This window comes from Scatophagus argus, chromosome 5 (genome assembly GCF_020382885.2).
Source record: "Scatophagus argus isolate fScaArg1 chromosome 5, fScaArg1.pri, whole genome shotgun sequence".
Classification (NCBI taxonomy): Eukaryota; Metazoa; Chordata; class Actinopteri; family Scatophagidae; genus Scatophagus; species Scatophagus argus.
This window is the reverse complement of record NC_058497.1, coordinates 26241190-26264844: the sequence shown is the minus strand read 5'-3', so window position 1 is coordinate 26264844 and position 23655 is coordinate 26241190. Positions and strand designations below refer to the sequence as shown.

The following is a 23655-nucleotide window of genomic DNA, read 5'->3' as shown; positions in this document are numbered from 1 at the left end:
AAACCAGATGCAGCACAGCACCACATGGAAGAGAGGCTCCCAAAACACAAAGCGACTGACAGGAAGGTACACGGATTGTCAGGACTGAACTTTGAACCTCTTGATTCTGTTTCATGGTTCATCAACACTTTATATTATTTCATTCTTATATCCTCTTTGACTGTATTTGTCACAGACTGTGTGTGGTGGTCAGTAAATGATGGACAGCAGATCCTGGTGTGATATTAGTGAGGAGGTCAGTCTCAGTGGGGACAGGGACTCTCAGCACATCAGTGACTGTCTTCACTGTTATCAGCAGTGCTGCTGGTCCACACTGTGAACCAACAGTCCTCAGCTTGTCACTGTGACAGACAAACTGTGTGTGAGCTCTTGTTGTCTGTTCATACCTGAGAGTGTCCAGTCTCCAGTGTGGATCCTCCAGGCCAGCAGACAGCAGCTTCACTCCTGAGTCTCCTGGATGATTGTAGCTCAGGTCCAGCTCTCTCAGATGGGAGGGGTTGGATCTCAGAGCTGAGGCCAGAGAAGTACAGCCTTCCTGTGTGATCATACAGCCTGACAACCTGGAGACACACATACACACACAGGCAAACATTTTCTGTGTGAATAACCTAAAGTTGTCATCAACAGAATTCAGCTGGAACAACATCTTGCAGTGAGTTGTGACTTCATTGTTTCTCAGTAAATTCAGTAGATTCTGCACAAAAAAACCCTACAGATTCTGAGCATCATCAGTGACATCATCCTGCATTATTTAAACAAACATCTGTTAAACAAAAGTTAAATCCTGACCTGAGACTCTCCAGCTGACAGTGTGGACTCTTCAGTCCAGCAGACAGCAGCTTCACTCCTGAATCCTGCAGGTCGTTGTTACTCAGGTCCAGCTCTCTCAGACTAGAGGACTGGGAGCTGAGAACTGAGGACAGAGCTTTACAGCTTCTCTCTGACAGATTACAGCCACTCAGCCTGAAGGAGAGTTAGTGATAAAGACAAACTCTGATAAGGTTTCTGATGTGTACAATAGACTTGATGAGTCTTAGTTTTGAGGCGACCAAAAAATGTTTTAGATGACTTTTAGTTGGTACGTTGATGAGATCCACCAGCAGTTAATAAAAATTTCAAAATTCAGCATTTCTGGGATTTAACATTAAATGAACAACAATCTGTTACACCTTGTGTTTTGGTTATGTTTTGTCTTTTGATGTCTGGTCTGTGTGTCATGTTTCATGTTTGTCTTGTCATGTGTTTCCATGTATTATGTTCCAGGTTTTTGTCGTGTCCTGTTTTATTTTGAAAGTGTCACTTCCCCTGTGTGGCTCTGTTTCATGTAGCTTTGCTTTTGTTTATCATGATTGCTTTCTCCATCCCTAATGTGTTTCACCCGCCTCTCGTTGTCTTGTCTATTTAGTCCTCGTCTTCCCCGTCACTCTTTGTCAGATTGTTTTTGCTGTCTTCATGCCAGGGTTTTCTTGTTTCACTGTGCCAAGACTTTGCCACAGTTTTTGTTGATCTTTAGCCACAGTAAGTGTGAGCCTGTTTGAGAGTTTTTGTTTATATTAAAGAATTTTTTGACTGCATTAATCTGTGGAGGTACAACAAAACTGTAGGAACAAATTACAATTTTTCAACTGATCAACTCATCAGCTCGCTGGCTGAACATTTGGAGTCTTGTTTGACCAAAACATTCATTACTTGAGAACAACCTGTCACATGTGATCCAGTCAGAATCTGCAGTTCTGTGGTCACTTACAGAGCTTTGTTGGAGGCTTTGACCACTGGCAGCAGCCTCAGAAGAGCCTCCTCTGAAGCAGAGTATTTCTTCAGGTCAAACACGTCCAGATCTTCTTCTGATGACAGTAAGATGAAGACCAGAGCTGACCACTGAGCAGGAGACAGTTCATCTGTGGAGAGACTTCCTGACCTCAGGGACTGTTGGATCTCCTCCACCAGAGAACCATCATTCAGTTCATTCAGACAGTGGAACAGATTGATGCTCCTCTCTGGAGATAGATTCTTACTGATCTTCTTCTTGATGTACCTGACTGTTTCCTGATTGGTCTGTGAGACACTTCCTGTGTGTCTCATCAGACCTCGTAGGAGAGTCTGATTGGTCTGAAGTGAAAGACCCAGGAGGAAGCGGAGGAACAAGTCCAGGTGTCCATTTGGACTCTGCAAAGCCTCATCCACAGCACTCTGGTACAGATGAGTTTGTTCCTGTTTGTTTCTGATTAGTGGAGACCACCTGGAGGTTGACGGTTTTCCTGACATCAGATTGACACCAGAGTTGTTGAATGTCTGGTGGAAATGAAGAGCAGCCAGAAACTCCTGAACACTCAGATGGATGAAGCAGAACACCTTGTCCTGGTACAGTCCTCTCTCCTCTTTAAAGATCTGGGTGAACACTCCTGAGTACACTGAGGCTGCTCTGATATCGATGCCACAGTCTGTCAGGTCTGATTCATAGAAGATCAGGTTTCCTTTCTGCAGCTGCTCAAAAGCCAGTTTTCCCAGAGACTCAATCATCTTCCTGCTGCCTGGACTCCACTGTGGATCTGTCCCATCTCCTCCATCATACTTGATGTTCTTCACTTTGGACTGAGCCACCAGGAAGTGGATGTACATCTCAGTCAGGGTCTTGGGCAGCTCTCCTCCCTCTCTGGTCTTCAACTTATCCTCCAGAACAGTAGCAGTGATCCAGCAGAAGACTGGGATGTGGCACATGATGTGGAGGCTTCGTGATGTCTTGATGTGGGAGATGATTCTGCTGGCCTGCTCCTCATCATCTCTGGATCTCTTCCTGAAGTACTCCTCCTTCTGTGGGTCAGTGAACCCTCTGACCTCTGTCACCATGTCAACACACTCAGGAGGGATCTGATTGGCTGCTGCAGGTCGTGTGGTTATCCAGAGGCGAGCAGAGGGAAGCAGATTCCCCCTGATGAGGTTTGTCAGCAGCACATCCACTGAGGTGGACTCTGTGACATCAGTCAGGATCTCATTGTTGTGGAAGTCCAGAGGAAGTCGACACTCATCCAGACCGTCAAAGATGAACACAACCTGGAACTCTTCAAACCTGCAGATTCCTGCCTCTTTGGTTTCAGTGAAGAAGTCATGAACAAGTTCCACCAAGCTGAACTTTTTCTCTCTCAGCACATTCAGCTCTCTGAAAGTGAATGGAAATGTGAAGTGGACGTCCTGGTTGGCTTTGTCTTCAGCCCAGTCCAGAGTGAACTTCTGTGTTAAGACTGTTTTCCCAATGCCAGCCACTCCCGTTGTCATCACTGTTCTGATTGGTCCATCTCTTCCAGGTGAGGCTTTGAAGATGTCTTCTTGTCTGATTGTTGTTTCTGGTCTTGTGGTTTTCCTGGATGCTGTTTCAATCTGTCTGACCTCATGTTCTTCATTGACCTCTGCAGTCCCTCCCTCTGTGATGTAGAGCTCTGTGTAGATCTGATTCAGGAGGGTCGGGTTTCCTGCTTTAGCAATCCCCTCAAACACACACTCATACTTCTTCTTCAGCTCAGATTGGAGCTGACGTCGACAAACTGCAGCATCTGTTCCTGAATGAAAACACAACAAATCAGTGAGTGGATGTTGGTGTTCATGTGAGAAAAGTGGAGTGTGGAAAATCCTCTTACTGCTGTGCAGACGGTCAGCCAGCTCCTCCTGCTTCATTCTCCTCAGGAAGTGCAGTGTGATCTTCAGAAATGCATCTCTGCTGCTGCTCCTCTGCTCTTCATCCTCACCATCCAACACCTCCTCATCCTCACTCTGCCTCTCTAAGCTTTCTGGGTAATCTGGACTCAGAACCTTCTGGAACTTCTTCAGCTCCTTCTTCACAAAAGTGACAACGTTCTCCTCAAGATGCTGGAAAAGAATAAAACAAAGATAAAAGCTGTGTTGATTTGATTTGGAGCTGAGCTAAAAGTTGTTGTTGGACATTTACACACCATGAATATGGAGTCCAGGTCTGCTGGATTCTGCTGGACAGACTGACCACCGAGAACATCTGACTGTTGCTGCTGAACTCTGTGGAGAAAACAAGACGTATGATGATTACACACATTTTAGCACTTGTTGCTTTTCAAGGATCAGCTGATCCAGTTTTCTGGCACCAATGAGGCCACCTTCAGGTTGGTCTAAGAAGCAGCTCACTGTCACCTGCTAACAAAGTGTTTGGTTGGTCAAACCACGAGTTTCATCCAAATTTCCTGGAAAACTGATGTGTTTCTGTGGACTGAATCTCCTGCTTACAGAAAAGTGAAAAAGCTACAGGAAACAAAATGAGTTTGAAAAAGCTTTGCTGGAATCAGCAGACTGAGACCACCGAGCAGCTGCCTTACAGTAACTTTGTAATGACAAATCTGGAGCCAGTGGAGTCTGAAAGCTGAGACCACCTGGTAGATCTTTTTGTGGACTGACTTGATAGAAGGAGAAGCTGCAGAACATCAAACTCATCTGCTTTAAACTCTTACCTTCCTTCAGCAGAGTCGTGTCCACCTCTAAAGTCAAGAGGTTGACCCATGGACCAGTCACTCTTCATGGACACACAGCTGGGTACAGGAGAGTCTGCTGTCTGCTGGTCCACACTGATAGAAACACACAGACAAACTAATGCGCCTCTCAAAGCTTCACTTTGATGGTCAAGCTGGAGACAAAACATTCAAAGCTCTGCCGACTCCTGGAGATGTGAGCATCTCAGTGAAGGTCAGAGAGAGGAAGAGGAGGGAACAGGAGCTCTCCAGGGAGACATGACAAAGGCAGGAGGACAGCAGGACAGGAGGGTACGCTCCTCTGTCTCATGAGGATTTGCAAGCCTTCATGCAGGACTGAGGGGACAGTTAATGTGCTCGTCAGCAAACAGCATTTTGACTTCAGTGTGAATTTTTTTTTATTTAATTTAACTTTTATTTTCCCAGGAGAATTGACCCATTGAGATTAAAAATCTCTTTTCAAAGGGTGTCCTGGCCAAGTGGCAGCACAAGTTACAAAGTTTAAAATTTCGATTTGATTAAAATAACAAATCAATTAAAACAGGTGCAAATCAGGAAGTCAGTCTCAAGTGTTCTCATCCTGGAATTAAAATCGCTCAATGGAATCAGTTCTTTTAGCTTCATGTCCTTTTGCAGTTTGTTCCATGAGGTGGCAGCAGAGAAAACAAAGGCCCTTTTTCCCTTCTCTGTGCGACGAGGTGGGACAGAGAGCAGCAGTTGATCGTTGGAGCGCAGACCATAAGAGTCAACGTTCCTCAGTGTGATGAGGCTGCAGATGTTGGCGGGTAGTAGTCCAAGTATTGCCTTGTGTATGAAGGTGTACCAGTGAGTCAGTCTCCTGGTAGCGAGTGAGGGCCATTGTACTCTGGAGTATAATTCACAGTGATGGGTCAGAGCCCTACAGTTAGTGATGAACCTCAGGGCAGTATGATAAACAGAGTCAATCTTATTCAAACATTGAGCTGAAGCATTCATATACAGCAGGTCTCCATAGTCTAAAATGGGTGCAAGAGTTGCTGAGACAAGGCGCTTTTTGACATTAAAAGAAAAACAAAATTTATTTCTAAATAAAAAACCCAGTTTCAGTTTAAGTTTCTTGACAAGGTTTTCAATGTGGGCTTTGAATGTGAGGGTGTCATCAAGCAGAATGCCGAGATATTTATACAGATGTACCACCTCAATTTCATTTCCGTCAAGGGTGAACACTGTGGGGATGTTTATCAGTCCTTTTCTTGGCTTTGAGAACAACATTTGCTTAGTCTTTCCAGCATTAAGTACTAATTTTAGCTGTAGAAATTTATACTGGATCTCATTAAAAACCTTCTGCAGTGATTCAACAGCTTTGGTAGGGGATGATCCATAGCAATAGATTATGGTGTCATCGGCATAAAAATGCATATTAGCATCAGACACATTTCGTCCCACGTCATTAATGTACATAATAAATGAAAGGGGACCTAAAACAGAACCTTGTGGCACCCCCTTGTGGACAGTAACAAATTCTGAGCACAAGCCATCGTATTTGATACACTGGGTCCTGCCACTTAGACAATTTGTGAACCAGGAAACTACATGATCTGAGACACCAAAACTGGAAAGCCTTTCCCTGAGAACCGCATGATCGACGGTGTCAAATGCCTTTGACAGGTCAATAAAGAGAGCTGCACAGTACTGTTTTTTATCAAGGGCGACAAGTAAGTCATTGATTACTTTTGTGGCAGCAGTGATAGTACTGTGCTTTTTCCTAAAACCTGATTGCAGCCTTGAGAGAAGGTTATTTGTGTATAAAAAATCTTTAAGTTGCTCACACACCAGTGATTCGAGGATTTTTGACAGGACACACAAATTAGAAATTGGTCTGTAATTGGTTAAAACTGCCGGGTCGCCTCCTTTTAAAATAGGAGTAACAAAGGCTGACTTCCCAACTGAAGGTAGCTCTTTGTTTTCAATGGATAAGTTAAAAAGTGTTGTGATAGGCTGTGCAATAAAATGTGCAGCCATTTTTACAAAGTAAGGCTCTACAAGATCTGGCCTGGGAGGTTTACTATGGTTCAAAGTTTTAAGGGCTTGTGAACTTGCTGCGCGGTAAAAGGTGTAAGTGTAAAAGATTCCCCAGGAAGTGTTTCTGGTGTTATATAGTGGGGCACAGGAACAGTTCTGGGGAAAACCAGGGGTTCTCTCGCCCCTTCACCCTGAGTTTTCTTATGGGAGCATGTTTATTTACAATTCTCTTAAAATTATCTTAAAAAAATGTCCAAGTTAGCTCAACATCTGGCCTATCTGTTCCCATTTGACCAAGGACAAATCATGATGATATGCCTGTACATTAAATTTCTTCATGTTTCTCTTAAAAATAATACGAGGTTTACATTAGGGGATTTTCGCGTCTCTGCAAGATGCAACTATGCAGTGATCACTCAAATCATTGCAGAACACACCCAGGGATGAAATTTTGGTCTATCAGTACGATAAATCTTGTATCCATTTATGTCAACATCGTCATTTGAAATAGACTTTGTCAGCTATGTTTCAGAGATTATCATAATGTCTGCGTCTGTTGATTTAACCCAGATTTTAACCATGTCCAGTTTAGGTAGTAGACTCCGCACATTAAGATGAATAACTTTGAGACCCGACATAGATTTAAAGTCTGCTGGGGTCTGGGTGTATTGCAGTTCAGGTCCAGGGTTTGGGTGTACATTTCCAGATATAAGTAATAGTAGGACAATCAGAAGTCTTTGTTTCACAATACGTTTTGAATCACTATATTTATATGTCGAGGCCAGACAGTTCTTTTGACCAAGCGAAAGAGTGAGATTGTGTAAAGAAAAAACACTTTGAAGTTTAGGTAATACTCAGGAGACATCTACCCAGGGGTTCAAGGCCCGTTCTAAGTAAAACTGTGGCTGATCAGAAACAGTATTGGAATCAGTACCACTATGAATGTCCCTGAAATACAAAACATTGTTATTTATTCTCATCCAATGAATTTTGTTTGGACCCATGTCGCAAACTCCCAGTAAACATATTAGAAATGCCATTTTCATCTGCTTTCTGCACAGCAGCAAAAAAAGTGTGTAGTAGGCCCGAGCTAGTTAGCTAGGTTCAAGGAGGTCTTACCAACCCAGGGTCCAGGTGGTTGCAGCAGGCCCCGACTAGTTTTGCTCGGCCTCAGAGGGATGTTGTAGGCCCAAGTTAGTTAGCTAGTTTGCTCCAGGGAGATCTTATAGGCCAAAACTAGTTAGCTTAGCTGTAGGTGTTGTAGCAGTGGCAGGCCCCAGGCCCAGGATCCCAGCAGGTGCAGCTTGCCCAGCCAGCCAGCCAGCCTGGGCTTCAGGGGGATGCAGCAGGCCCAAGCTAGTTGGCTCGGCCCAGGGTGGGTGCAGGAAACTCAAGGTGGGTGCAGCAGGCCTAAGCCGGCTAGTTCAGGCTGGAAGAAGAAGGCCCAAGCTAGTTGGCTCGCCCCATGTAGAAGAAGCGGGTCCAAGCTGGTTTGCTCAGATCCCAGGAGATGCAATCATGACACGGCCAGGCTAGCTGGGCTAACTACCTCAGCTCCTGGGTGATGTTGATAGATCAGGCAAGTTGACTAGCCGTGGCAGGCCTCCCAGCCCAAGTTCCACATAGATGTAGCAGGCCCAAGCCAGCTAGGGTGTAGCAGCTCAAGCTGCAAGCTAGTTAGCTCAGCTCCAGGAGAACTTAGAGGAGGTAGCAGTGATGGTATGCTTTAAAAAGTCATTAGAGTCTTTAAAAGTCCATAGTTCCGCTAAAAATTGTGGAGTGGTTTCAGTAGAAACAGAGTGCCACTTTGTGAGTTCAGTAAATTCCATTAAAAAGGAGTTAATTCAGAGAGACACCGAGAGAGACACTCAGAGACTACGAGACATGCCGCCATCTTGGATTCTGCCGCCATCGTGAATGTGATGACGACACACTGGAAGCCTCCCTTTGCTTTCTGATGTGGACTCTAACTGACCCTGATGTCATGTACCTCAAATGAACAGCCTGAAGGAGTCAACAGTCCAGATGTGCTATTGGCTGATTTCAATTGTTCAGCCCAGCTCTGTAGTGAGAGTGAACAACAAACTGCTCTGAATCTTTGACACTGAAAAGAGCTGCTGGAAAATAAAATCCAACCTCGTCTATTTTGTTCACTTGATGAGTTGATTAGAAGGAACAATCAAAGTGAAGGGACAGCATGTGGGGGGGCAGAACAAATCCATGATGGTCTCTACCTGCTCTCATGCAGCTCCTCAGTAAATATGAAGAAATATGAAGTCAATGAAGAAGAATCTGAAGCAGCCAGGATCACAGGAAGTTATGGGAAAGTTCCTGCTAACTGGGACTGTGTTGACTTACTGAGTCTTTGAAGGAAGTCGTCCTTTAAACGCTATTGGACGAGTCATGGACCTGTCACTCTTCATGGACATACAGCTGGGTTCAGGTTCAGGACAGTCTGGTCTCTGCTGCTGCTCGGGGCTTCAACACAACACACACAGAGCTTTGAGTGTGAATAATGATGGTGGAGTGATGTGAGTGCTGAGCTGTGACATGGACAAGAGTCATGGACAGTTAGAGATCCTCATCTCACCTGTGAGGTCTGGTCTGGCTGTCATGTTCCCCACACAGAGTGGTTTTAGAGGGAGGGACTCCCTCCTCTGTCTCCTCACACTGATTCATAGCAGAGCCCACACCTTCACACAAACACAACAACATGCTGTCAGAGCTCCAACATTCATGACAACAACGTCTCCATCACACGTTACAAGATTTCTGCTGCTGTCCTGCTGGTGGACGTCCTGCTGTGTTTTCTGTGTTGTGGCTGTTGGATTCAGTTCCCCCTCAGAGTACATGAACTTGGATTCAGTATCACATCCTGAGCTGAGCTGACATTTAGCTGCAGGAAGTCACCCCCAACGTGAGGAGAGAACAGTGGAAACCAAAGCAGAACCGCCTTCAGTTCCTGTGGTGGAAAAGTCTGAACCTCAGTGATGGTCAGCATGAAGCTTGTAGCTGCAACAGCTTCTCCATCATTCATACAGTGAACATCACTGGGTGGAACTGGAGTCAACATGAGGACATGAATTCATCTGACTGAAACATCATCACATCTTTGTCCTAAAACAGAAAAGAGCTTCCACTTTGGAGCTTTTGTTCTCCACCTCGACATTTCTCATTCTTCATTACGTCCACTCAGACTCCACATTTTTGATCGATTTTCTGTCCAACTTGTAATCTCAGCCCCTCAGATTCAGTGGAAACATCATCAGGAATGTGCAACACAAAGTTTGTGTTTATAGTTCAGTTCCTGAGTTTAGAGCCTGTGGCTCCATAACTATAAAGAAATAAGAAAGTCTTCATATTTGCTTTCTTCTTCATATTTTTATTGTCTTGTGAAGCAGAAACTCCAGCTGAAAGCCCTGACTGAAGTTCTCTGCTGTCTTCTCTTGGACTGATAGTCCTGTCCCACCACAGCAACACAAACCATATTAGCATTTCTTGGCTCCAGTAACTGTCAGGCTTTTAGTTTGTGGACAGACTTCCTGTTTTATTTTGGTTGCCCTCACTTCCTTTTCGTGTTCATTCTTGGTTTCTTTACTCCCTATGATTACTTATTGTTTTCACCTGTGTCTCGTTTGCTCCTCCCCTCATGTGTATTTAAGCCAGTCTCTCCCAGTGTGTCTTTGTTAGATTGTCTTCTTCCCTGTAAGTAACTCTCTGGCGTTTTCTGTATTGTTTCCTCGTGCACCAACCCTGTTTGTTTCCTCGACCCGTTTTTGCCTCGTGATTTTGTACTTTTGCCCCGCTGACTGCCTTTTTGTGTACCGAATCCGGACTGTTAATAAACCGCCTCTCTACACCTGTCAGTCTCTGGTCTGCTCTGTGGGTCCTGTTGTCTGTCTGACCCTGACAGTACAATCTAACCAAACCATGGACCCCGCAGATTCAGAGGCTGTCCGCGAAGCACTGAGAAATCAGGGCCAGTGGCTTCGTATGCATGAAGAACAAATGGCTTCTTTGAGACAGGAAGTAACCGAGTCAAGCAAGCGCCAGGAGGCGGCATTTACTATGTTATCTGCCCAGCTAAGCCAGCTGAAGGTCGACCAGCATCTAGGAGAATCTACAACACCCTCCAGCGAGCATGCGGCTGCATCTCCTGAAATGACTCATTTACAGCTGTCTAGACCTGAGAGGTTTTCTGGTGAGTCTGGTGACTGCAGGCCGTTTATTACCCAGTGCGAGCTACATTTTGAGTTTCATGCAGCAGCTTTTCCCTCTGATCGCAGCAAGATAGCCTACATGATTTCTTTCATGTCGGGTCGAGCCAAGGCCTGGGCTACAGCGGAATGGAACCGCCGTTCGGCCATCTGTACTTCCCTGCCACTATTTTTAAAGACTCTTACACTGATTTTTCAGACTGTTGCTCCGGGTCGAGAGGCCGCCAAGGCCTTGGTTTCCATGCGCCAAGGCAGGCGGAGTGTTATGGACTATGCCATTTCCTTCAGAACATTAGCAGCAGAGAGTGGATGGAACCAACCAGCTTTGGTGGATGCCTTTTTTAATGGGCTTTCAGAGCAGGTTAAAGACTTTCTGACTCCTCTTGACCTGCCTTCTGAGCTTGATGCGCTAGTGTCCCTAGCTTCTAAGATCGACAAGAGATTACGGGAGCGTGACCGGTCCAGGAACTACCCTTCTTGGAGGTCCTCACCCGGACGCATTCCGGCTCCAGAGCTCACGACCAACACCAGAACTGACACGGAGGAACCTATGCAGATTGGACGCACTCGGCTTACTCCTGAAGAACGCCTACGAAGACGCAACGAGGGTCGATGCATCTACTGCGCTCAGATGGGTCACTTCCTGGAGAATTGTCCCATTCGCCGCAGCACTTCCTCCCGTCCAACATCTGTGCTGGTATGTGCCTCCCCTAGTAAGAACAGATCTTGCCGACAGTTCTCTCACGTCACACTCTCCTCTGAATCTCTGTCTCTCCCCCTTACTGTTCTCATTGACTCTGGTGCTGATGCTAGTCTCATCGATGTAGACTTGGCTAGGAAACTTAACCTCTCGTTTGTCCCTCTAGACACCCCCGTACCTGCCACTGCCCTAGATGGCCATGTGATGTATCTGGTTACCCACTGCACCTCTCCTGTGACACTGATTTTTCCCGACTCTCACACAGAACAGATAACTTTCCACCTTTTTGAGGCACCGCAACATCCACTTGTGCTAGGTTTTCCTTGGCTAACTCTGCACAACCCCCACATTGACTGGGTCTCTGGCAAGGTTCTGTCATGGGGAGGTAACTGTAAGACGCAGTGTTTTGCAGGTCCTCCCATTTCCAGTCTGGAGGGGGTTTTCACCTCACCCGAGGAGGTGGACGAAGAGGAGTTTCCTGATCTGTCCTCAGTTCCATCCTGCTACCTGGACCTTAAGCAGGTATTTAACAAAACTAAAGCCACTACACTTCCCCCTCACCGACCTTATGATTGTTCCATAGACTTACTTCCTGGTACCTCGCCCCCCCGTGGCCGCTTGTACTCACTGTCGGGACCAGAGCATAAAGCCATGGAGGAGTACATCGGAGCTGCTCTTAAGGCCGGGATTATCCGGCCTTCTTCATCTCCTGCTGGAGCAGGGTTTTTCTTTGTGGGGAAGAAGGACAAGACCCTCCGACCCTGCATTGACTATCGTGGACTCAACGACATTACCGTAAAGAACAGGTATCCCCTTCCACTCATTTCCTCTGGATTTGAACTCCTTCAGGGAGCCAAGGTATTTACTAAATTGGATCTACGCAATGCTTACCACCTGGTCCGCATCAGGGAGGGGGATGAGTGGAAGACTGCTTTTAACACTCCCACAGGACATTATGAGTATCTGGTAATGCCTTTTGGACTCACCAATGCCCCTGCTGTGTTTCAGGCACTGGTGAATGATGTTCTTCGTGAGTATTTGAATAAGTTTGTTTTTGTCTATTTAGATGACATCCTGATCTTCTCTTCTGATATGGAGACTCACGAGAATCATGTCCGGCAGGTGCTGCAACAGCTATTATGTAATCAACTGTTTGTCAAAGCTGAGAAATGTGAATTTCATGTGCCTACTGTGTCTTTTTTGGGGTTTGTGGTGTCTGAGGGGAGGGTCAGCATGGATCCCATGAAGGTACAGGCAGTACAAGATTGGCCCACACCCACATCCAGAAGAGAGGTCCAACGGTTTTTGGGGTTTGCAAACTTTTATAGGAAGTTTATTCGGAACTTCAGTCTCGTTGCTTCCCCGCTGCATGCTTTAACCTCCTCCAAGGTGCAGTTTCGCTGGTCCCTCCAGGCAGAGTCAGCCTTTCAAAGACTCAAGAGCAGCTTTATCGTCGCCCCTGTGTTGATTCTTCCTGACCCTAAACGGCAGTTCGTGGTGGAGGTGGACGCCTCTGATTTGGGTGCAGGGGCAGTGCTCTCTCAGCGGTCCGAACAGGACGACAAGCTCCACCCTTGTGCCTTTTTGTCCCGCAGGTTTTCGCCTTCGGAGAGGAACTATGATGTCGGAGACCGTGAACTGCTGGCCATTAAGCTGGCTTTGGAGGAGTGGAGGCATTGGCTGGAGGGGGCCGAGCATCCTTTCCTGGTCTGGACGGACCACAAGAACATTGAGTACATCAGGACAGCCAAAAGACTTAACCCTCGACAAGCCAGGTGGGCCCTTTTCTTCTCCCGATTTAATTTCTCTATTTCATATCGCCCTGGCTCTAAGAACATTAAACCCGATGCCCTGTCTAGACTATTTAAGGGTGAAAGCGTTCCCAAGGAAACAGAGACAATAATCCCTGAGACGTTGGTTGTAGGTAGCATCACCTGGGAGATTGAGGAGCGGGTCAACAGGGCCAATCAAGGGATTCAGGTTCCTCCGGAGGTACCACCCAACAAATTATTTGTCACCCCCGAACTGCGGGGCCCTGTGATTACTTGGGCTCATACATCTCTGATATCTTGTCATCCTGGTTTCCGCAGAACTCTGACCCGGGTGCGAGAGAGGTTTTGGTGGCCTGGTATGAGGAATGATGTACGCGACTATGTGGCAGCCTGCACAACCTGTGAGCAGAACAAAAGCAAGAACGCCCCCAGTGCTGGACTTCTCCAGCCCCTCCCTGTGCCTCAGCGGCCCTGGTCGGACATTTCCCTGGACTTTGTGACCGGCCTACCACCCTCTGAGGGTAACACTATTGTACTCACAGTGGTAGACCGTTTTTCCAAGATGGTCCGGTTCATACCATTACCTAGCATTCCTTCTGCCAAAGAAACGGCAGAGGTGCTAATGTCTCATGTCTGTCGAGTCTTTGGATTTCCCAGGAATGTCCTGTCTGACCGGGGCCCGCAGTTTGTGGCTCAGTTCTGGAGGGCGTTCTGCCAACTCCTGGGTGCCACAGTTAGTCTGACCTCAGGCCACCATCCTCAAACCAATGGGCAGACGGAGCGGTTAAACCAGGAGCTGGAGAAAGGGCTCCGCTGCCTGGCTTCCCAGAATCCCACATCTTGGAGCAAGTACGTCATGTGGGTGGAATATGCTCACAATACACTCCCCAGCACTTCCGTGGGCATGTCTCCGTTCCAGTGTGTTTTTGGGTACCAGCCGCCTCTGTTTCCTGCACTGGAGAGGGAGGTCTCTGTTCCTTCTGCTCTTGCCTTGGTCCGCCGTTGCCGTCGGATTTGGGCTCAGGCTCGTCTGAACCTCCTCCGGGCTTCCCAGAGCCACAAAAGGTTTGCGGACAGGAGGAGGAGATGTGCACCAGCTTATCAAGCCGGACAACGGGTGTGGTTATCCACTAAACACCTACCTCTTAAGGTGGAGTCCCGTAAGTTGGCCCCTCGTTTTGTTGGACCATTCCCTGTGTCAGAAGTTATTAACCCTGTGTCTGTGAGACTCAAACTTCCCAGGTCTCTTCGTGTGAACCCCACATTTCATGTTAGTGAGGTCCAGCCTGTCAGGACCAGCCCGTTGGTCCCACCTACCAGACCCCCTCCTCCCGCCCGGATCGTCGATGGGGGCCCAGTCTACACGGTTCGGAAGCTGTTGGCTTTTCGCCCCCGGGGGAGGGGTCGTCAGTACCTCGTGGACTGGGAGGGTTACGGACCAGAGGAGAGGTCTTGGGTCTCCTCCCGGAACATCTTGGACCCAGACCTCATACGGGAGTTTGAACGTGACCACCCGCATGATCCTGGGCCTTCTGGAGCCGGCCGTTGAGGGGGGGGTACTGTCAGGCTTTTAGTTTGTGGACAGACTTCCTGTTTTATTTTGGTTGCCCTCACTTCCTTTTCGTGTTCATTCTTGGTTTCTTTACTCCCTATGATTACTTATTGTTTTCACCTGTGTCTCGTTTGCTCCTCCCCTCATGTGTATTTAAGCCAGTCTCTCCCAGTGTGTCTTTGTTAGATTGTCTTCTTCCCTGTAAGTAACTCTCTGGCGTTTTCTGTATTGTTTCCTCGTGCACCAACCCTGTTTGTTTCCTCGACCCGTTTTTGCCTCGTGATTTTGTACTTTTGCCCCGCTGACTGCCTTTTTGTGTACCGAATCCGGACTGTTAATAAACCGCCTCTCTACACCTGTCAGTCTCTGGTCTGCTCTGTGGGTCCTGTTGTCTGTCTGACCCTGACAGTAACTGACTTAGACAGTGTTGAGTGTTAAACCCAGACTGCAGGGTTCAAAGTTTCCCTTCGGAAACCTCTGGGCTTCCACAGACACTCTGGAAGTGTTTCGATTCAGTCTGTGGGTCAGGACTAAAAGGATGCTTTGCTGCTGTTGACGACGGGGGTCCACCAGTTAAAAGATTCACACTTCTGATAGCAGGAGGTTTGTGACACACACCTGCCAATCAGAAACACCAACCTGACAAACCAAACCCAGGGACCACAACACAAGCCCCGCCTCCTCGAGTGTCTGACATCACAACGTGAACTTTCCTAAATTTGTCTCCTGGTAAAGACAACAAGCAGCAGGAGTTCTTTGATTAACTGCTGGGTGTCGTTTTGTACAGTCAGAGAATAAACAGCTGATCGAGTTTCAATCAAAGATAAAAACCAGTTCAGGCTGTCAGACCAGTTCTGACTGTCCCTCATCTCTCAGCAGTGAAGTCAGCTCAGCTCAAGTTCTGACTTGTTTCCTGGTGCAGATGAAATGTGAATAAACTCAACATGAAAAGGCTCATTTTGGACCAAAAGTCACATCTCATAGACTCATATTAGTGAATTCATTCATGAATATTCAGACCTACAAACAGGAAACAACAGTGTTGTCAGAATGCATCACTGCTCTCATCTACAAGTCTGTTATGTAGCTCCCAACATAACGAGTGACAGCAAACAGTTTCTTCATCAAAGGTGTGTCATGTTACCTGTCGGGTCTCACCTGTTCAGCTCCACATGAGATCAAACACACTTTGTTTCTTCGTCCGCAGACGCCGACAGACGCCGCTGGTGTTCGTCCGACCGACAGCCGTCACATCCTCATACCTTCAAATCCAAATCCAGAAACGTCAGTCTGATGTGAGAGCAGAGAGCCAGTGTGAGCTGCAGTGCTGCCAGTCAGCAGCAGGTGGCAGTGTTACTGAAGGTCTGTCAGTCAGTCTGAACCGCAGCTGGAGACACTGACGGAGCTCCACAAAGTCCAGACTGCAGCAACACTGAAGAAGAAGACAATCAGCTTCATTACTGGATGAGGAGGAACAAACAGTCTGTGAACGACAGTGGATTCACATCAGTGCTTTTACTTTGAAAGGAAAATGTACTTTGGAATACTAATATGTTTAAAAACAGATACTGCAGTACTTTAACTGCAGTCAAACTCACCTTCATGCTGTGAAGACGGGATGAAACTGATGAAACTTTCAGACAACAAATTGACTAAAACTACTAAACACACACATCTCAGTGTTTACGTGACACAACAGGAAGTTGGGCTTCACTGTAACATCTCAGAAATGACGTTCTGAACAGCCTTTTGTCTGCTGGATTCTTCAAGGCTGACAGACTTTGGCTTTTTGTCCTTCTGCTTCTGAACATTTATTAACTTACTGTAAAGTGCACAAAAAGTTAAGCTGTTTTATTTGGTTGTATGTTATTTGTTTGAGAGTAATTTCGCCATGTTTCTGTGGAATTGACTGTTCATTGTGTTTCATTACTGATGGAAGACCGCGAGCTAACGTGTGCTACGGCGTGTTTCCAGACGGAGCATTGTTGTTTCTTTTGTCCACAGCAGATGACAATCCTTCCCCATTGTCCCTTGTTGATGTTGTGATGTGTCTCTTTTTCATGTAGCTTTGCGTTGGTTTATCTTGATTGCTTTCTCGTCCCTTGATGTGTTTCACCTGTGTCTTGTTATGTTGTCTATTTAGTCCTCGTCTTCCCTGTCCCTGTTGTCCGTGTGTTGTCTTGTCTTTTGTCTTCCATGTCAGGACTTTTATTGTCTTGTATAGTAAGTGTGAGCTTTGTCTGAGTTTTGACTGTAATTATTAAAGACTGTAGGCTTGGACCTCTGCCTCGCCTCCCTGCCTCTTTGACTCTGCATCGGGGTTCAGCTCCCTCTGCGTCAGCGACACACTACGTTTTTCACAATAAAAGGGTAACAGTCAGTGGCGGCTGTTGCTGAAATTGATTGGGTGGGCTAACAAATAAATGATAGCCATAGAATTGCAAGTTAAAGTAAATATAACATTCTCATTCTCTCTCTCTTTCAATATATATATTTATATTATATTTATATACTTGTGCACACGTACACGTACACGCACCGTTTGACAAATTTTCACTGGTAGAATGACTACATGACATGCATGACGATGGATCTGAGCTCTTATCATATAGCTACACTGGACCCTGAATAAAACAGCACAACTGTCATTACAGAGACCAGACAGGGTGACTTCTGACCTTTAAACAGTTTACAAACTGGGGTGTACCTCATTTGAAAAGAAGCTCACTCTGACGGCCTTTCTGGGAGGCAAAGAAAGAACGCCAAAGTCTGGCGTTCCGATGAACTCCCGCTCGATAGAGAGCATAGCCAGGGCCTTTAGTCTGTCCTGTTCATTCTACTTCATCCGTTTGAGTGTGCTGAAACACCTCTCTGACTCTGCTGATGTCACCGAGTTGTGATGGCAATTTGTGCCAATTTCAAAGTTTCAGAAAAGGTGGTCTGAAGATTATTTTCAGTCAGCATCCTCAAAAGTGACATAGCAGACTTTGATGCTGCAAACTCCGCACTGCTGCACATCACCATCGGTTCACCCTTCAGTTTCTCTTTCCAGATCATCCCCAAACTTTCACTCGTGATGTTCAGCTGTTTCTGGGGGAATCTGGTCTTCAACGTGGGGAACAGTTCAGGATCAATACGTTCAAAAGACTCCAAGTGTCGAGCCTTCTCAAAGCGAGCCTTCGATTGCTCGATCATCATGTCACAGCAGTGTGCAGCCACTGAAACATTGCTGCACCGCCGAGTCCAGCGTGGTGTTTCGGCAGCAGCTGTATCTGCATGGCTGGTGAGCTTGTCCTTCACTTCAGTTATGGAGCAGGACAAATCGTCCGGGGCCCGTCTGGTTTTAAGAGGATCTGGGTTTCGTTTCTGAAGGATGATGTACAGGATATCAGCTTGCAGGAGAGCTGAATGAAAAAACAACAACAGGAAGTTGACATCCTCTGGCAATGCGCACAGGCCATGAGCTTGCTGGATTGACACACTGTCCCAAAACTGATCGTTCTGGATGTTTTCAAAGCAGTTTTTCAAGGTGTCCTGATGATCAAACGCTGTGTGCACAGTACGGCTTTCAAAGTTCCACCGGGTTTGTCCTGCCGCTGTGATCCTCGCGCCACACACGTCATCCAGGACCATGGCTCTCTTAGGTGACTTGGAGAAAAATGTCGCAAAAGCAGAGATGTTGGCAAAAAATAATCTGACGGGTGTGAGAGGTGAGCAGGCCTGTTGCATAATCAGGTTTAACTGATGGGCACAGCAGTGCACAAAATGTGCACAAGGGAACGTCTCCTTTAACCTGGCTTGCAAGCCAGATGATGAGCCACTCATTACGGCTGCACCATCGTACGTCTGTGCTATTAGTTTGTTTTCCAGTTTATGTGGCTGGAGCTTTTCCTTCAAGAGTTTTTCAAGTCCCACCGCAGTCCTGTCTGCTAACGGGAAAAAGCCGAGAAATCTCTCCACAACGGAGCCTCCTGTGATGTACCGGAGCACAATTACGCACTGGCTCACACATGCCACATCGGTTGTCTCGTCTGCCTGGACAGCCACAAATGGCGCCTTTGATATTTCTTCAGCCACTTTTTGTTCATAAACACAGAACATACAATCAAGCAGCTCATTTTGGCTCGTCTTGGACGTGTATTTGGCAACCTGTGTGTTGTGTGTGGCAAGTGATCCGCTAGCTGGCTGTCTAAAACGAGAAAACTGGTCAACCAGGTCCAGAAACACGCCGGCTGGACTGAAGTTGCAGATTCATCTGATCCCTGCAGAGACAGCTCATGTCCCCCACAAAATTTAATGCAGTCTACAGTCCTGGACAGTGAATGTCTGTTTTTCCTAAGCAGCTCGTTATGTCTCTGTACAGCAATGCGGTGGCCCTCATCAAGCTGACAGGCAACGTTAACTTTTCCCAGCATGGATAGTTTAACGCTGTTCCCAATATGACTTGTGCTGCTTTCATGTTTCCTTACTTTGTCAGACAGATGTTTTAAATCCACGATTCCTTGCTGGGTCCAAGCCGCGTCTCCTCCGAAAAGCAAACGTCGGAGACAGAAAAGCGAATTCTTAGCTACGCTACCTGTTAGCCAGTCCTTTGTTTCAAACCAAGTGACACAAAACTTACGATTTTGTCGTTTATCAGTTTGACTTGTTTGATTATCAATTGGACGATGTGGCCCAATAGTGTCTTAACTTCCAATTTTTATTCACAGGACATTGAAGAAAACGGATTATTAAGAAGATGATCCACCTCATTCATGTTAGCACCCGCCATTTTTCGTCTTCTTTTCTTCTTCTTCTTCTTACAGTGGTGTTGGGCGAAAGAAGTCAGCCCAAATGACAAGTAAATCACGGGGCGTGAAATGACACCTGTCAATCATTTAACCGGCGCCAGCTCGCTGCTGATTAGTCAGAACCGATCAGCCTGTGGGCTACATGAAAACAATAACGTTCTCATCTTTATTCCATAACGCAGGGAGCGCTTAGCCCCACTAGCCCGTTTATACCAGCCGTCACAGGTAGGAGTTCAGTGTGGTAATTCACGTCCTCTTCACAACAGCGCTGATAAAAAACAGATGTAGTAACCAGAGGAGGCCACCAGGGGGAGCAGAGTGTGTGAGCTGTGAAGGAGGCGCGTCACTCCCCGCCCTCAGTGAATACACGCATGAGCGGAGGGAAGTTTGTGTGTGTGCGTCTTTCACACAATATTCCCCTTTTTAGGTACGAGTCCCTCCATGAGAACAGTTCATGTTTGCTTCTGTTTTAGATGAATGTGTGTTCAGGCTCCGGAAGGTGTTTTTAGTTCAGCATGTTTGTTTATTGTGTCGTAATGAAGTCAATAACCTGACGACGATTAAGCTAACCGCTCGTCATGCTAACGTGTCTGTCTGCGTGTAGCTGTAATCTGTAGCCATGTTACTGATATCTCTGTGCCTGAGGCTAAATGTAATTAGTGGCTACCAATGAGATAGAAGCTGAATGTTATTGATTATTGATTCTCTGATTATTGTCAGTGTCAGTGGTTATTATACGAAGTGATCCCTCAGAACAGTTTGATTGGTTGTTTCTGCGGTTGCCAATCACGGCCACTAGAGGGCAGTCGCAGCGTGGACATTGGAAAGTTCTGGAGAGAAACGCGTTTCAGACCGTCGTCTCACTTGTGTCAAGTGTTCCTGTTGTTTCGGGCGTTTCGGTGTGATTTTCCCTCCGTGTGTGCGTTCAGATCTCAGTAAGTATACCCACTGTTTGTTGTTAGTTAGTTGGGTGAAATTGTAGCTTAAAATGGCGATAAGCACGCGAATCGCGGCCGTAATTTTACCGCGACTTATATTATCAGAGCATTATTGTGTTTATTAGTAGTATGTAAATGTATGCCAATGTTGGTGCATTTATTTAAATTATATATAAGATAATGACATGATCATGTGCACCAAAGTGACTTTGTAATTAGTTATGTCCTGAATGAAGTCCATTACACGTCCTGTTTAGGCTAAACTAACATTTTGTGCTTGTTTAGATGTTAGATCATGTAGAAGCAATGTATGTCTGGTTTAAGTTCTTCTTATGTTGTGTGACGGATTGTTTGCTTCTTTTTTCACAGAACCACACACATATACACAACGTGCATTTATTTGTATCTCAATAAATCTTGAAAAGGGACCATGTGGTGATGCCGTCTAATGGATGTCCCCTGGGGGCCACAGCTTTACTCAGAACTCCACATCAGTTAATGTTTACTAGAACATTTGGGTGTCCTGATCCTGATCAAATCGTGACCTTATCAGCTCCAGTGAAGAACTCCACATGCAGCAGATTCCTGCCCCTGCAGAGCGATGCAGCATCCAGCCTGGATGGATAACTGTGCCGTGTCCCTCCCAGCACGACCACAGTTTGCGTTTGTCCCTCAGGAAGCAGCTTACCCGCCAGAGAAACAGTGACCCTCCTGCAGCATGGAGGGACCTTCTGGGAGATACGCCAAGATGACACCTCTCATACCTTCGCCAGCTGACAAGACTGGGGTGCTGTGCTGGGAGCAGGTGCAAAGCATCTCCACTTGTCTGAACCTGTTAGCCCCAGTTCCAAAGCAAACCCGCTTGGCCCTGGCGTAAGCCAGCTCTAGAAACCGTACCAGATGAATGAACCTGCAGACGTGACTTGTTGCTGCCCCTCCAGATCCACCACTGCAACCGGAGTCTGACCTCCCTCCTGAACAGGTGTGAGAGCCCACCTGCTGCTGCGCTCCATAACACAGGAAGAGGACATGTACTGGACCGGATGAGGACAGTGCCTGTCTGCTGCTCCACCTCCTGAAGCAGATGACACATACTGGACACCACCTCCAGCGCCAAACTTGATAACCGAGTGCTTTTATTATGACAAGTAAGATTTGAGAACTGAATATTTTCATCTGAAGCAGAAGAACATCAGTTGTTCTTCAGAGCTAATTTTGCACAATATTTTTGACTCAAAATATTTAATAAAACTGAAGAACTGATGACAACGTTGTTTGTATTCCAGTGAATCAAAGAAGTCATGCAGAGATATTTCATGATTAAAGTCCAAAATGAAATTGTACATGAACGGCAAAAATAAAAACCCAAATCAAACCACAGCCAAGTTTAACTCAAACAATAAATAAAGTCCTGATTTTAGAAATGAGTCATTCATGTGTTGGCGAGCTGCGCTGAGTTCAGATCCAGAGTCCTCAGTGTCACCAAGGTGGCTCTCGTCTCATCTGGCTGCATCGCCATGGTAACATCTGCTGCTGCTTACAAAGACACAAATGAACTGAACAAGGAAGACAGAAATTCACAGCAACCAAAAGAAAAGTGAATGTGTGGTCTTTGCTGGACATCTGAGGCTGAGACACAGACGCACGTCCTCTTCCAATGTGAGACATTCAGTAAATTACATAACATTTACTGAAAGAAGTTCAACTCTGAAATGTCAGGTCTCAAAGAGCCAAACAAGCTGGCAGCATTAAAACCACTGCAAGGAGACAACCTGAGGGACATGCAGTCTAACGTCTGCTGTCAATAAAACTTCTTTGAACTGAAATGTGAGCAGTTGTGCTGTCAGTCCACTAGATGGAGCTCATGATTCACATGTGTCCACAGAGGAGCAGCCAGCTGACTGCACAATCAATAACTGCTTATGGATTGTGTTGAAGAAGATAAAGAATGAATGAATTTTCTGCTGCAGTAAAAAAAAAAGCTTAACATGTTGAAGAATGAACAAATGGAGAAATCTGTCTGCATGTCATCATTCATGTCATCAGAAACTTCATCATGTATGGAAAACGTGTTGTCTCTGAGTTTGACTCTGAATGTTTTCAGTTTCTTTCTGCAGTTTGAGGACGACTCGTCTGCTCAGCTGATTTCTGTACTGATTTCCATGAGAATTCATGTAAACTGGAGGTTGAACCGTGAGCAGAAGCCACAGATCTCCTGTGCAGTATTTTAATAGGCTCCACTGTCATCATTAAAGAGGAGACTGCGTCAATGTGAATCAGCTGTGACAGGATGTGAGTGTTTCTGTAACTTCCTGCACAGACTGAAGGCTGCTGCAAACTGTCCAACTTGATTTTTTCTCTGTGTCCTCTGCTGCTGCCGTCTGCTCTCCTGCTTTCCAGACTTCATCTGGAACGAGCTTAACGAGTATCACAACACTGATTATCAACCTTCTTTGTTGACGCAGCTTCTCTTCACCAGGCTGTGTGTGTTCACATAAAAAGGGCCGCTTGGTGCCTCATTGGACTCCTTCTTCTGCACAAAGTGGACCAATCAGGAGCTGCTGACTTCAGTCCAGAGGAACAGGTTGTTGTAATGAAGAGAGGAAGGCTGTCAGAAAAATCCTCATCATGTAATACAGAAGTTCGTCTGTTGATTTTACCACTCAAAGTGAAATGAAATGTTTTGACTGAATGTTATCTAATATTATCTCTTACCAGGAAATGGGCTGCTTTCATTGTCAACCTCTTTGGCTTCACCAAACAGCTGCTGGGGACAAACGCAGCGAGCACCCAGTTTGCTCAACAGAGGAAGTAAATTGACACTCTAAGGGACCTAATGAGGGATCAAGAGCTCCCACCCCCACCAACAACAACAACTTCAGAGTTTAAGAGGTCATTAAGGCAGCGTACTCAGCCTCTGCCTCAGGCCCTAATGGTGTCCCTGCATCGTTTACAAGGCCTACCTAGAGCTCCCCTGATAGTCGCAGACCAGTGGAGGTAGGTGGAGGGAGTGTGGATCCCCAAAGAAGAAAACTGCAAAAATCTCAGTCAGTTTGAGTCAAACTCAAGGCTGAGTGTTGAAGGAAAAGTGTTCTTCAGCATTGTATCTTGAAGACTGATGGAGTTTTTACTCAAAAATTGGAACATCAACCCCCTCTGTTTAGAGCAGGGGTCTCCAACCTTTTTTCCTCTGAGAGC

General features: G+C 46.3%; 1 protein-coding gene and 2 long non-coding RNA genes across 4 annotated transcripts in view; 2 read left to right on the top strand and 1 right to left on the bottom strand.

The window, feature by feature from the left end:
- Nucleotides 1-9553, bottom strand: part of LOC124058680 (NACHT, LRR and PYD domains-containing protein 3-like) — a 29259-nt gene extending 19706 nt beyond the window's left edge. The window contains exons 1-7 of the mRNA XM_046388137.1: nucleotides 9079-9553; nucleotides 8847-8966; nucleotides 4470-4583; nucleotides 3945-4023; nucleotides 3633-3861; nucleotides 1748-3554; nucleotides 790-963 (exon numbers count right to left, since the gene is read on the bottom strand). Coding sequence (XP_046244093.1) covers nucleotides 790-963; nucleotides 1748-3554; nucleotides 3633-3861; nucleotides 3945-4023; nucleotides 4470-4583; nucleotides 8847-8966; nucleotides 9079-9203 — 2648 coding nt within the window. The 5' untranslated portion in view covers nucleotides 9204-9553. The remainder of the gene's footprint in view (nucleotides 1-789; nucleotides 964-1747; nucleotides 3555-3632; nucleotides 3862-3944; nucleotides 4024-4469; nucleotides 4584-8846; nucleotides 8967-9078) is intronic.
- A 10196-nt stretch (nucleotides 9554-19749) lies between these two features.
- LOC124058787 lies at nucleotides 19750-22579 on the top strand. Of its 2 annotated transcripts, none has more exons than XR_006843292.1 (4): nucleotides 19750-19946; nucleotides 20240-20454; nucleotides 20827-21605; nucleotides 22562-22579. It is a non-coding gene; the product is annotated as an uncharacterized LOC124058787 (long non-coding RNA). The 2 variants fall into 2 exon arrangements; XR_006843291.1 differs by lacking the exon at nucleotides 22562-22579 and adding an exon at nucleotides 21744-21881.
- Nucleotides 22580-22610: 31 nt separating this feature from the next.
- Nucleotides 22611-23552, top strand: LOC124058792. Its single transcript, XR_006843305.1, has 3 exons — nucleotides 22611-22749; nucleotides 22923-23087; nucleotides 23176-23552. It is a non-coding gene; the product is annotated as an uncharacterized LOC124058792 (long non-coding RNA).
- Nucleotides 23553-23655: the final 103 nt, after the last annotated feature.